This window comes from Gouania willdenowi, chromosome 13 (genome assembly GCF_900634775.1).
Source record: "Gouania willdenowi chromosome 13, fGouWil2.1, whole genome shotgun sequence".
NCBI lineage: Eukaryota > Metazoa > Chordata > Actinopteri > Blenniiformes > Gobiesocidae > Gouania > Gouania willdenowi.
In genome coordinates, this window is record NC_041056.1 from 12,905,482 (window position 1) to 12,919,656 (window position 14,175).

At 40.6% G+C, this 14,175-nt stretch overlaps 1 protein-coding gene across 5 annotated transcripts in view; it reads right to left on the reverse strand.

The window, feature by feature from the left end:
* Positions 1 to 14,175, reverse strand: part of igsf9ba (immunoglobulin superfamily, member 9Ba) — a 91,614-nt gene that overhangs the window by 11,318 nt on the left and 66,121 nt on the right. For 2 of the 5 annotated variants that reach the window (XM_028464392.1, XM_028464396.1), the window contains exons 14-19: positions 11,827 to 12,053; positions 10,778 to 10,862; positions 10,519 to 10,683; positions 6,323 to 6,368; positions 5,539 to 5,625; positions 1,735 to 3,357 (exon numbers count right to left, since the gene is read on the reverse strand). In XM_028464392.1, coding sequence (XP_028320193.1) covers positions 1,735 to 3,357; positions 5,539 to 5,625; positions 6,323 to 6,368; positions 10,519 to 10,683; positions 10,778 to 10,862; positions 11,827 to 12,053 — 2,233 coding nt within the window. The remainder of the gene's footprint in view (positions 1 to 1,734; positions 3,358 to 5,538; positions 5,626 to 6,322; positions 6,369 to 10,518; positions 10,684 to 10,777; positions 10,863 to 11,826; positions 12,054 to 14,175) is intronic. The other 3 variants (XM_028464393.1, XM_028464395.1, XM_028464394.1) reach the window with 3 other exon arrangements.

The following is a 14,175-nucleotide window of genomic DNA, read 5'->3' on the forward strand; positions in this document are numbered from 1 at the left end:
TCACCTGCTGGACGGAATTCACGATTCAAGATTGCAGCAATGAATAGTGCAAGTTCAGAACTGGTGCAGACCACCCATATTTAAATTAGCGTTTTATACGTGTTGTGTTGAACATCGAGGGTGAACATGAGTGCGCGGAAGTGAAAATAAAAATGTGAAGCAGCAGAATTGGAGGTGTTATTAGAGGAAACGAATACAACAATGGCTGAATTACAGCAGAGAGATATTCTTTATTCATCCCGCAGTGGAGAAATGTGCGTGGACGTGACTGTGAGTGATGGATGGGTGAATGCGCGCAGCTGATCGCGTGCGTATGTGTGAGACAGTGTCCTGCGGAGGAGGGATGGACGCACGTCCACACACACACACACACACACAACTGGAGCCTTTTTTCATCTCTGCTGTGTTTTCTGTCCACATTTATTGCAGCAATGATCTCTGTGTGTATGTTTGCACCTGCTTTTCAGTCGTACTATTTTCTGGTATTAAAACTATCACCGCAACTGTTCCAGATTTCATGAATCACATTGCTCCCCCTGCATGAATTTATTTGCATTTCCTCCTCCCATATTTTTGCTCCACCTGGGAGATCCGCCTACTATGCATATTCATTAGGGGGAAACGTGCTAAAGAGATTGATGCCGCATTGAGAAGCGCAGTGGCGGCCCACTCCTGATTCCTTGGGCCTTGTACTCCTTATTAGCGCGTGGAGTGACTTTTGCACACATTTTAATACCACTAAACCTTAAGTGAATCCGCCCCTGAGTTTTTATTCAGGGGGAGTGATCAGAAGCTGTTAGAAGCACAGGGTAATGAGAGCTGATGGGCGGATACAGTAAAAACTGAACAGAAAAGGCTGTAAATGGAGGTGAGTTAATTTGTAGATGGAAACTCATCAGTTGAAACTCATGAAAATACACATGAATCTCTGTTAACTAGCTGAGTCATTTTAACCAATAAAATGTGGCTTATGTGACGGAGCGGCCAATTTTTCCAGGAATGTTGTACGTTTATTGGAAAGCGGCCAATACAGCGGTGTGCTTTATGCCATGTAAAATACGGTATGTTTTTAACATATCCTCAGTTACCCTAACTCTTATTAAATAATTTACAAACCATACAAGGATCATGAATAAGACTTTCGTCAATTGAATTTGACTAAATCATGTATTTAAGACTAAACATTTTTCAGATTCTTGTTTTTATCAATAGTTTTTAAGTCCGAAAGAATGTTTGGGATTCATGCTTCTAATAAGCAGAACATTTGTTTAACAGAAAGCTACTAATTTATTCCTCATCTTTTTATTGTACTTTTTAATAAATTCCTTCTTAATTACCAAATATCAGTCTGCTGCCAAAACATCTTATCTTCTATTATCTCTGGTGCAAACCACTAATATTTAATCTTTCTCAAAGTGGGACAATTTAGTCATTATTATTACCTCATTAGATCTTCTCTTTTAAGGTTTTAGATGAAAGTTCTTCACTAATTGTTTGTTAATTGGATATTCATACTAATATTAAACGGCATACAAGAGTGTAACTACAAAACAAATTTACCTTTGAAATTCTATGACAAAGGCTTTGTGTGTTGAAAGTTGTGGCATTTACTTCCTGTATATTCACATACAGTTTCCTTTGAAAAACGTTAAAAGTAAATTTGATCTTAAATTTGGAGACAAGACTCCCCATACGTAAATGTGTGACTAAACTATACTGGAATGTATCACCTACCCTGAGGCTGATATCTGGAGCTGGGAGGGTTCTGAGGGTAGCATCTCCTCCTCTGTCCTTCTCTGGGATGGCCTCTGCCCGAAAACATCCCTGCCCTCCAGAGGGGGAGAGGGGGACTGAGAGGGGTAACTAGCTGCAGTGGAGGCGTAGGACATGTGGGCATGGTAAGTGGGGCTGGGCTGCCTGGTGCCCTGGCTCTGAGTGGGAGATGCAGACAGGGAGGACCTTCGAGAGAAACTAGCAGTGGCCGATGGCTGCAGGGTGAGCTCCGGCATCTCCAGAGACCGAGAGGTGCGGAGGATGCCGGGGCGAGGAGGGGGTCTAACAAGGATATCGGGAGAGCCCGGCTGCGTGCTGAGAGGGCTTTGAGACAGAGGAGAAAGACGGGAGGGCTGCAGTACTAGCGGGGGAAGGCTGGGGTCGGCCCGGCGCCCCACCCTCGGGCTTAGCCAGGACTGAGGGCTACTACTGGGTGCTGTGCTTGGGCTCCCTGCACGGGTCGCCGGGTCAGGGTAAGGCAACACTGGTACACCCACACCGTGGGTTGTGTGTCTGAGCTGGCCGAGACTTTGGGCCTGTTGCATAGCTAAACGCCTAACCGGGGGCCCTGGGGGATGGTCTCTGCCTGGAGGAGCCACAGGGACCTCCAGCTGCAGAAGACCAGGGCTAGTTAGATCTTTTAGGTGAGGAAGATGGAAGCGACTCTGGGGGAGAGAGTGAGGAGGGTAAGGGGGTGGGTCAGGGAGATCCTGGGGATGAGTTAGGGAATGGTGATGTGGGTATATGAAGCGTGGGCCCTCTAGGCCCAGGAAGGGTAACTCATGACGTTGCCAGCTGTCGGGTGAGCGAGGAGGGCTGTGTGTGTGTGAGAGAGAATGACCAGAGGCAGTGTACTGATGATGCTCCAACTCTCCGCTCTCCTCAGGAATGGAGGGGTAGCCAAAGGGACCCTCAGCGGTGCCTGGAGGTGAGGATAGAGCGGAGCTACGTGGGCTGATGTCAGGCATGTAGAATGGCGGTGGAATCCCTGATTCAGCACGGCTGCCTAGATACCCATAAAATGGGCCCTGGGGAAAGCCCCTGTAGCGGGAGGTTGGGGCCTGGCCTGAGGCGTGAAGTGCACTGCCCTCTGCAAAGCTCATACCTTCCAAAGGCCTGTGTAGGCGGGGGCTGTAGGTGGGGGGCTGCGTTGATTCCAGGCTGGAGGACGTTGGAGAGAGCTGGGGTCGCAGTGTCGGCATGATGGGCGGCAAGGGCCCAGGATCAAAATCATTCTCCTCATCAGACTGCCGGAACTCAGGGTACATGTCGGACTCCTCTGCGAAAGGAAAGCCCTGGATGCGGCGGTGAGGCGGGCTGGTCTCCATGACGAAGCGGCCATCGGGGCCGCGACTTATTAGCTCAATTGGCGTGGTTACCTCAGCCTCATGTTTGGACACGCTATATTTCTTGCTGGCTATGGCACGCTTGGTTTTCTTGTAGAAGGAAAGCTCTTTGTCTTTTTCTCTGTGAGGACTAGGCAGCTTCCTGACGTACAGGCCCAGGCCTTGGGACCCCTCTGAGGAGAGAGAACGAGGCCGAGAAGGAGGGGAGCTCTCCGGACTTATCTTCCCAGATGATAAGCTGATGAAATAATGCAGAAACAAAACTGTTTTTTAAAGACACAACAAATAACACTCAACATATCAGTGAATAGATTTTATCACCAATAAAACTCTTTGATGCTGTGAATAAATGAGCATGATTGTGGGAAACTAAAGAAAAAAAAGCACTATAGAAAGCTTGGTAACACTTTACTTGAAGTTTTATACATAAGGCTGACTTTACGTTGTCAATATTATGACATGACACCTGTCATGAGTATGAATAAGGTGTCATGAAGGCTCTCATTAAGTGTTGTTTGTTACCCTAACCCTAACCCTACTTAACCCTCTAACCTCTTCCCCAAACCCCTCCTGCACATCCTGGTATTAGAACTTTATCTTTTACATTTATATTTCAATTATTTATTTTCATGAATTTTTCTTATAATCTGTTTTTTTTTATCTCAGAGGAAGCTGCAGACCCTCTCCTCTTTTCTTGAGTCCGGGGGCCTAATTTATAAACGCAGCGTACGTACAAAAGAAAGCGAAAGCCACACATAAGCAAAGTTTGGGATTTAAAAAAAAACCTGACGAGATAATGTTCGCACCTCCATAGCAGCTCTGACCCTGCCGTACGCACAAAATCATGAGAAACGAGAAACTCCGACGCCGACAGGAGAAATATGAAATTAAAGACAGCTCTGTGAAATTAATAGAATTTGTGCGAAATAATCGAACACATTGAACAATTCACAACACATATTATTTGAAGGATGCATTTGCAAAAACTGAGGAGGAAAAAACTATACTGACATCCGCAGGGAGGGAGTGACGTACGCGCACCTATAAATACAGTTTTACATTAATAATAGTAATCAAAATCACATGATCATTGCGCAAAACTGCTGATGATTTGGTTGCAACACCTGTAGCTGTTACAAAAAGGAACACACTCTAATGGGTAAAGATGCACAGTGGCTTATCTGGCACTGCCTTTCTTTCATTCGTTATGTTCACTGTGTCACCACATTACGCTCTCCTGCACGTGTCTACCTCAACAATTAATACCTCCACCTCATTGAGTGAAATTTGTTGTATTAACTCGTTTGCTCATTTTACCCCTCGGAAATTCGTATGGATGAATATTCATTCAGGGCCTTTTATAGGCACCGTATGGGCGGAGCAAGGTGTTTTCTCACATGCGTCAACTTTCCACATTGATTGTGATTTAAAACAGAAACAGGCGTGGGACGTACGTGTGCACTCATTTATAAGTCGTAAAAAAAAAATGTTCTTACGCACTTCCTGGTTTTCAGAGTACGCCAGCTGAAGTGTGCTTACCTACGCACACTTTTATAAATGAGGTCCCTGGACCTGATTTATCTTTTTATACTTTGTTCCGTTCATTTTTGGTTTTAATTTTCTCTTTTATTTGTATTTTACTATCTTGAATCTATGTTATAGGGAGGGAGAAGGGGTCCATATAGCCCATGCCTTTAAACATGTCTATCCCTACCTAACCCTAAGCCTAGCTAACCCCACTAGATCCCTCAATCAACCCAAAAAATGCCATCATAGCTCCAAAGGTGTCATAATTTAGATAACAACAAATAATGACAGCCTTCGTGACTTCTTATTCATGCTACTAACAGATAAAGACAGGGTAATGTCAGCCTTATGTATATAACTACAAATAAAGCTCAAGCATTCAATTATGGTAGCCTTAATGAACTACAATGGAATAATACATAGATAGGGGTCATAACAGCCAATGAAGATGAGGCAAAGACGGAAGAAGAGACAAAAATGCATTCCAGGTACTGTTATCACAGATCTTTGAATCTGCATCGTCACAAGCAGATGTCATAACCAAATGTCACATATGCAGCACCAAATATGAAGTGAGGAACACAGATGGCATCTAACCAGGCCTCATCTACCCACACCAGGAGCAGCACAGTCCATATTGTACTAAGACGCCGAGTAGACATCAGATACAGTATCATGGCTGCCAATGCTAGTACTGTACTGTACATGCAGAGCTGCATGTACAGTCCGATCCCTGTAGCTGTGCTCTAAGGTCTATACGCATGCATATTGGCCAGGTTTGGGCTCTGCTAGGACTGCATATGCTTAGCTGTTCTCTATGCAACGCATTAAACATGCAGCCAAGCCAGTGCAGTGCAGCACACTCTGGAGGTTGGTGCATGCAGGCACTCACAGGGGGCTGGCCGGCGGGGGCATGAAACTGCTCCTGGCAGGCTCGTCCCAACAGGGCTCTACCCCTGGCAAGGGGGTGAGAGATGGCCTATACGGTGGGAGACAAATAACAGGGGCCTGGTTCATGGCTAACTGTGCTATGAGCATATGGAGCTTTGTGTGAACTCACTAACCTGTCAACAGTGTATTCTACATTAGACAGAAGTGACTTAATGCTAGCGATAAACAAGCAAACACAAACATTACTGTAGAGTGTAGACATAAATTACTGATTGTTTTTGAAATGCATGTACGAAAGATTTACTGACACACATCCATGTAGCTGACTAAAAAAACAGCCTATCGAACATTGAGACTCATGCAGAAAGCAGACAGTGTTTGTGGTTAAGGAATACAGATGGATCAAAAATCAATACACATATTGCAGCCTGGACACTCTGTGTTTTGTGCTTCAAATGCTGACTTTGCTGCTTTGAATTTTGCTTAATTTGCCCATTATCTGCAAGAGGTTGCCACAGGCAAGTGTTCTTCCACACCCTCCACATATAGGCTCAACATTTATCATTCAGATAGGACTTCTTATTAGATGCACTACTTCATCAATGAAAACAAAAATGTGTATAGAGAGCATCGAAAGATTACAACTTTTGTGTACAGTTGGAAATGCATGCCTTAGATAAGATACATATAATAGATCATATTTGAGAATGGTCTAGAAGAAGTCGGACAATGGCAGACGCCTTGGCAGATTGTATGGGCTTAAAGTTTGTTGGGACTTTACTTACGGTGACTCAATGCTTTTCCTGAAGTGTGTCACTGATAGGGGTGGATCTGAGAGAACAAACAAGGAAGTGTGGTCATTTTCTTACTGTAGAGCAGTGGTTCTCAATCGGTTTTTGGCTCAAGTACCCCCTTTCTCTTATTTCTGAATCCAAGGACCCCTTTTGTCCAACTACAACATTTTGCTTAGAAACTATTTAAAAACCATTATGGATCATAATGATAGAACGAACCAGTGATCACACACATTTTAAAGAAACTCCTTTTGTAAATAAGTGGAGAGAAACAGTATTTAGTGCAGTGGTTCCCAACCTTTTTTGGATCGTGACCCCATTTTGGGGATGTAACTGAAATGCAAATTTCCCATTGTGGGACGAATAAAGGATATCTCATCTCATCTTATTTTGATATCAAGACCCCAAAGACATTTTTTCCTAGAATTATTATTTTTTGTTTAACTATACATTTATATTTCACAAAGTGAATACAGTTTTTTAAGATTGTGTGTTGTTTTAATGGAAAAAAAAAAAAGGCAAAAATCTATTTTAATTTCTTAGAAATTTCAGGCAACCCCATTTAAACTCCAGGCAACCTTACATTGGGTCCCGACCCCAAGGTTTGAAAACACTGATTTAGTGGTTCCTGAATAGATTTATTTCTATTGTTTTTATCCTTTCTGGTCATCTCACGCCTGGAGTGGGACCAAGACGGACTCTAAAGTACCCCCTGTAGTGCCATTCCATACCCCCATTTGAGAAACACTGCTGTCGAGAACAAGTAGAGAAGAGATTATTGGTTCTCACAAGGCGAGTCTTTCTTTTATTTCACTTTTTACTCGTAAAATACAGTCGGAACAAGAGCATTCAGATAGCGCAAACGTATGCCAAGTGAAAAAATATCTTTTGCCAGATATTTTCAGTGATCTTTTAAAGACAATCAATGTCAATTAATCAACATACAGTAGGTCCAAACAAGCACCATCATTTTGTCAAGAAAATGTGATGAAATGCGCAATCCAGGTCTGTTCTGGATGAAAAACAGTGTGTAATTGAGGAAGCAAGAACACATAACAGCCAAATTTAGTAAAAATGTAACAGAAAAATTATTTTTTTAAATGTTTTGCTAATGATGAGAGATAGGGTATTTATCGTTCAATGTGATCCGGTATCACTATATTCATCCGGATCACCTCCAAAGTTTAATGGAATCTTCCATGGTCTAAGGCGGTGGTTTCCAAACTGGGGTACGTGTACCCCTAGGGGTATTTGAACACCTCTCATGAGGTACACAGAAACATTTGTCAGTGTATTTTTTAACTTTATAATTATTTTTTTTTACATGCACACAGACTTTTTACTCATCCATCAATAATAATTTGTGGCACAACTCTTTGAAATACAACAAAAGGTGAAGTTCAAATCTCAAAACAAGCAAATCATCAGACATAATTGAATAAAAAGGCCTAAATTCAAGGTTAATGTTGTACGAGACACAGGAAAGAGTTTAGACGAGCCTGCAGACACTAATAAATAATGTATAACATGAGCTAAAAGGTACTTGTGATAAGAAATAAAGGTTAAGGGGTACACGGGGCAATAAAGTTGGGGAAACACTGGTGTACAGTCTATCTTTGGTTAAACTTTGGTCAAAATTTGTAAAGTACTTTTGACGTAATCCTGTAAACAAACAAATTAATAAACGCTGGTGAAAATATTACCACTTTGGCAAAAGTAATAAGAAAACTAGAGGCTGCATAGGAATAAACACGAGAAAAGCTTCCCCGTTCAAGTAATTGATCATTTTTTGAAATTTATAAAACTTAATTTCTAAAGCTTTTAATTAGTAGTACAATTAGTTCTGTTTTTCACTACATCCCCAAAACACAGATGAAAGGTGAACTGGAGTTACTAGTTAAAAAGAGATGTAAAAGTGTCATTTCTTTAACTGTTTGTGACAGAAACCTCTAATACAGACAGGGATACATTGTATTGTACATAAGGGATGGTGGGTCTGGTGGTGTGTTTGTGGTTTAATCAATCAGAGTCAGGAAGATGGAGTCAATGTTAGTTTTATATTAGAAATAAAAATCTGAATAAAAATAATAATAATAAATATCAAAGCCAACTTTCCGGTACAAGCTGCCCTACTGTCAGGCAGTGATTGTTGTGACAAGATGCAAAAGACCAGACCATTGATCGGTGTAAAAGCTAAAGAGCAGCAAGTCATCAAAGCCTTTTAGAGCAGATTTTATAGCTATTTATAACCTGTCTATTCAAAGAGGATGTTGGGAAGTCTTAGTTAAAGTCAGAGTTTTTTTTTTTTTTTTTTGCCACATTAACAGTATTCAGACGTTGCGTTTTAACTGCAGTTAAACAATACAAGTACTGTTTTCTGAGTATTTGATTTGTAGTTTTAAGTTCAAACAACCCTCTACTATGACCTTTTGAAAAATGTAGAAATCAATTGGATGTTATTCTGGAGAATTGGATAAAAGATGGAAACAACTCAGCCACGCTATGTTTTTGTTTTATTTTATTTTATTTTTACAATAAAATAACTCTAAATCTAAGATGCAAATCAAAAAAAGTAAACTTCTGGGGGAGGTTACTGGCTGACATAGCTTTAGAGGTATTAAATTACATTTTTAGATCATTTTTACACGTTCAGAGACATTTTGTGTCTCTGTAAAAAAGTGTAAAAAGAGAGAAACTGAATCACAAAAATGATCCTTGGTGAAATATTATTAGTAGTATAGTTACAATCTATTGTTTTGGTTCATTACTTTGATATTTGAAAAAAAAAAAAATGTCAAGGCAATTTGTTCTTTACTCTACTTGTTAATATTTGTGTGTTTGCAACATTTAGATTCTTTAAGAGGTGAGCAGCCATTGGACGATGCCCAGTGACGGACAAAGTTTAGCTCGTATATTAAGGTTGAATTTATTCACTTTTTTTCCAGGAAAACTACTTTGAAAGTAACACATGAAAGCGATCAGTAGATGCCTCTGAGGAAGACTGACAGTTGGCAGTTGAAACATGTCAGGAGATCAAAGTAAATTAAAAAAAGTAAATAAAGTAACAGTTAGTAAATAAAAGTACATTTCGGGGAAAAAATAAATAAAAATAAACCGTGACATATTTAAAAAAGAAGACAGAATTAACTTGCTAGAATTAAAGTTTAACTCATTGACATGAAAGCCACCAACATTTGGATAAATCAGGAAACCTGAACATTAATCTTTAAGTGGGAAAACCATAAAAAATTAGCACGCCAAATTTAACTAGTTTTGCAATATTAATGATTTGTTGCTCAGAGCGTCTTTGAAATGGCATCTTATGCTGCGTTCACACCGGATGTGTCACAAAATGTTTGTGCAACCAGATTACATACAAAGTCAATGGATAGACGCGTCCCAGATGCTAAATCTTTCCTGTGCGGTGGTGCGGTCCGATGTGCGCCGTGCGCTCCCGCCTTTTCGTCATATTCGCACATTCGCAAGAGTTGAAATAATTGAACTCCTGCGACTGTTTCGCATGACGAAAGCCAATCAGAGTTTTTGTTGACAATGACGTCAGGCCGTCAACACGCACACTGGTCTGTTCACCCATTCAACCATAGAGTAGAAGCTGTGTGTGACCACCTGGTGCTGATTTTAAACAATTGAATGTTTTATCATGTAAAGCACATTGAGTTGCCTTGAGTATGAAATGCGCTATATAAATAAATTTGCCTTGCCTTGCCTTGTATGGCACGGCCTTTAGAACCGAGACCGTACTAGGAAGGATTTGGGTGGAGGAGAATCAGTGAGGAGGTGGTAGTAGCAGGTAAAAGTTCTGTCTGTAGTTTTCATCTTTGAAAGCTAGGATAGCATTAGCCACTAATCACATCGGCTTTTTTCACTGGTGGTTTATGTTTGTGAGAGGAGAAAAAGGAGCGCGGCTCCTCGCTTCAGCAGGCAGTGAACCTCACCGAGTTGGATGTGTCGCTGGTGGGCGGGGCTTCACTTCAAACGTGCTTATGAAGCGAATCGGGACATTTTTTGATCCTGTGGAACGTTTTGTGCGGCAGGCGCGACCAGTGCCGCAGAAGACGCATTCGGTGTGAACGCAGCATTGGGTGACAGTCAACACAGTTATGACTGATTTTAATAAAATACCTTGGTTTTTTCAACATATGATTTTAATAAAGCCCGCTACCAACCTGGTTTACGCTTGAGTTTTCGACGATGCTGCTTATTGACGAAGCAAGCTGCGAGAGTGCTGAAGAGAACCGCTGCAGCCAGGAAACATATGGTTGCCACGACGCCTGCCACCACAGGCCGAGCCAGACTCTCGTCTGGCAGCTCTGCAGGAGGGAAGGGATCTGCTGGAGCAGACCGAGAGGTAAAATAAAACCACGAAGGAAAGCCTTTGCTTCAGCTCCAAAAAGGCCCGAAATATTTCACGCCAAAGACACTTACCCGTGCTCGACACTCCCACCACATTACTGCTCTCGCTGATTAGGTCGTCCATGACTGCCATTACTCGAAACTCATACCACGATTCCTATTCATGGGGCACAAAATCTTTTAGACGAAAAAAGAAGAAATACTGGTGATTTTTTTTGCCAATAAAACAAATCTCCCCCAATCCATTGAGTTTAGGTACCATAACAATCAAAATGTAAAAATAAAGCAAACAAAAGAAAAAAACATAAAACATAGAATGAGGATATTTAGAACATGTTTTTATTACACAATGTTGGACAAACAGTGACAATTACAGCAATAACATTGATGATATTTAAAGGATGGCATGAGAAGAAGGAGAAAAACAATTATCACAACAGTGGTGTCAAACACAACAATAACAGCAGTAATAAATAATCACCTTAGCAACAATGATAATGAATGCATATTCTTACATTAACTGGGTAAACAAACTAACAAGTAGGACTAAAGTAATTTTAGGTAATTATATATATATATGTGTATAAAGCAACTTGATAAAAAAAACTCTATATGCTATTTGCATGCATATGGTTGCCTAACTTTACTGTATAGAAAGTCCAATGTCTCCAGTTAACGCAGTGTTTTTCAACCTTGAGGTCACCTGACATATAAATGGGGTCCCATGAAATGTCTAGTATCTAATAAACAAAAATAATAATCAGTATATTTTTATAGTTTTAAACACAATTATTGTTCTAATTAAAACACAACACACAATTTTAAACAACTGTTTTATACTTTAATTTTCTCAAATATAAATGTATGAATAAAATGCAGTATAAAAATATCTTAGAGTCCTGTCTGCTCTGTATTTGAAACACAGTATCACAAACATGATCAAAAACTCATTCTAGAAGGAGAGAAAAAGTCTACAGGGTCGCCAGAAATGTGTGATATCAAAATGTGGTCCCAATCCAAAAACAGTTGGCAACCAGTGAGTTAACGTATTTTTGTAAACAACAAAACCACCTGAATCTGATGCGATAATGTCTATATGACACGTGTCGTGTGTTGCCCACCTGAACCAGGTCTCTGGCTATGAGCTCCGTCTCTGTGGAAGGAATCAAGTCATCCAGAACCTCCCAGCGTTCCCCGAGGCGGAACTCCATGACGTAGCGGTCGACTGGTGAGCTGTGGTTGGCAGGAGGAAGCCATGTGAGGAGGACACCGTGCTGTGTGCGATTGGCTGTGAGGCACCGTGGTGGAGTAAGAAGCACCAGTGGTTCTGGGGTACCCAGAGGGGAGCCTGTGGACCCACACACAGCAAAATAACTGCTTGTTATCACTGTCAATGTGTTTTGAGAATAAGTTCATGATGAAATTTTGCTGTGCAAATGATTGACTCTGTTGGCCGTGGGCAAGTGTGTGAGTGTGTGTCCATGTGTAGAAAAGACCATTTCTACTGTGGTTGAAAAGGGAACATATTCACTTTTCTGTGAGCCTGGGAGGGCATGCTCCTTTAAGTGGGGTGGCTTATGGGTAATGTAGTAGTGGTAGGGAAGTGCATTGTGTGTATGTCCCTCCCGGTACTCGTGCTGGACTTGGCGGAGGTCTGCGCTCTCCGAGTGCTCTAGTTTTTTACTATTACAGAATTTTATTATATTTTATTAATTAAAGCTGCAATTGCAAATAAAATATGACAGACTTTAATAGTGAGGCGTGTAAACTAGGGGTGATAAAAGAAAACAAACAACAAAAAAAAAACAATGATCGACTAATTACAATTTTATTATTATGAATCAATTCCTAAATTTCCAAAAATAGATTATTTCGTCCTCCTAATTTGAATATTTCAATTACATTATACAATATTGAAAGTGATGTGAGGTGGTTCCTCTAAAGCACGTGTCAAACTCAAACTCAAATCCGGCCCTTTAGAGCATCCGATCCAGCCCGCAGGTGAAGGAAAAAACTGACAGTGAAAATGTGAATCATTGTGTAAATTACCAAATAATTCATTTGTTGGTACCTTAGCCCCTCCAATGACACAAATTCAATGACATTCCACAATATATGACGGCAGTTATTTTTCATCTTAAATTGTTGAAAAAACTCTGTATTTTTTCTGAATCTTGTCATTTCCTTCAAAGTATTCCACAAAATTTACCCTGGTTAAATTTAAAAAATTGGCACAAAATCAAGGAAATTTAAAGAAAGATCTGTAACTTATTGCTTGAATATTGTAGGTTCCTTACATACTTTCTCGGCTGTTGCTATTGGTTCGGACCTGGACCTCAGACAAACCTGACTATAGTTCCGGCACTTCCTGTGTGCATGCATCCGCAGTACGCCAAATGCCGGTAGTTCCGTCACTGCCGGACCCGTGTCCTTCTAGCTATAGTTCCGTCAGTTTTATTTTAACCCTAACCCAGAAAATACCCTAAAATGTTTTGTTTTTATATATATATATATATATATATATATATATGTATTATAAAAGGTGGACGTGTTAAATATATTAAAATGAAAAAAAAAAAAAAAGAAAATGTCAGAATTTGCCATATTAATTAAGTTAAGATAAAAAATAAAAAAAAGAGACAGAAGTGGGATTCAAACCCACATCAGCGCAAGGAAAAATCCTTGAGTCTAGCGCCTTAGACCACTCGGGCATTCTTACACAGTGGTAACACAGGCACATTACGCTTCTGTAGAAAAGGTCCGGCAGTGACGGAACCGCGCATGCGCACAGGAAGTGCCGGAACTATAGTCAGGTTGGTCTGAGGTCCGGGTCCGGAATTATAGACACCTTGTACTTTCTATAACTTAGGTACATTATGCTGAAATTGCTGGTCTTTCCGTGTAAAATCTGTGTCCCACTTGAGATTAAACTGATCCATATTTGGCCCCTGAACTAAAATGAGTTTGACACCCCTGCTCTAAAGAGAAGTTAAATAATTCAGCAGCTGACTGATTCTAAATGGAAGATCAATAATCAGCAATAATCAAAAGTTTAATCATCATGATGAAAAATGGTCATCAAATCAAAGTCAAAGACTTTAACAATCTGAAGCAAATGGAATACGTCAAATGGGCTAATGAACCATCCCCACTAATCCCTTGTAGGCCTGTATATTTCTGTATACTATGTCACCACACTGTTCTCAACTTTATTGGCCTTAGTTTGGATCAAAGTAAGTAACACAGAAATACCATAAATGCCAAAGAATGAAAGTGGTATCTGTATTAATGAAGACCCAATGCTAAGCTTCTGATGAGTAGCTACGTATTCCATTGACGTCCATTCTGTGACGACACACCCTTAGCGTGTGAATGAGGTCAAAACTTTGCAGGCCTGAATCGAAGGTGAATCTTGTTTGTTCATAGTACAAAAGAATGAGGCTTTACATTGAAGAAAAAACAAAATAATT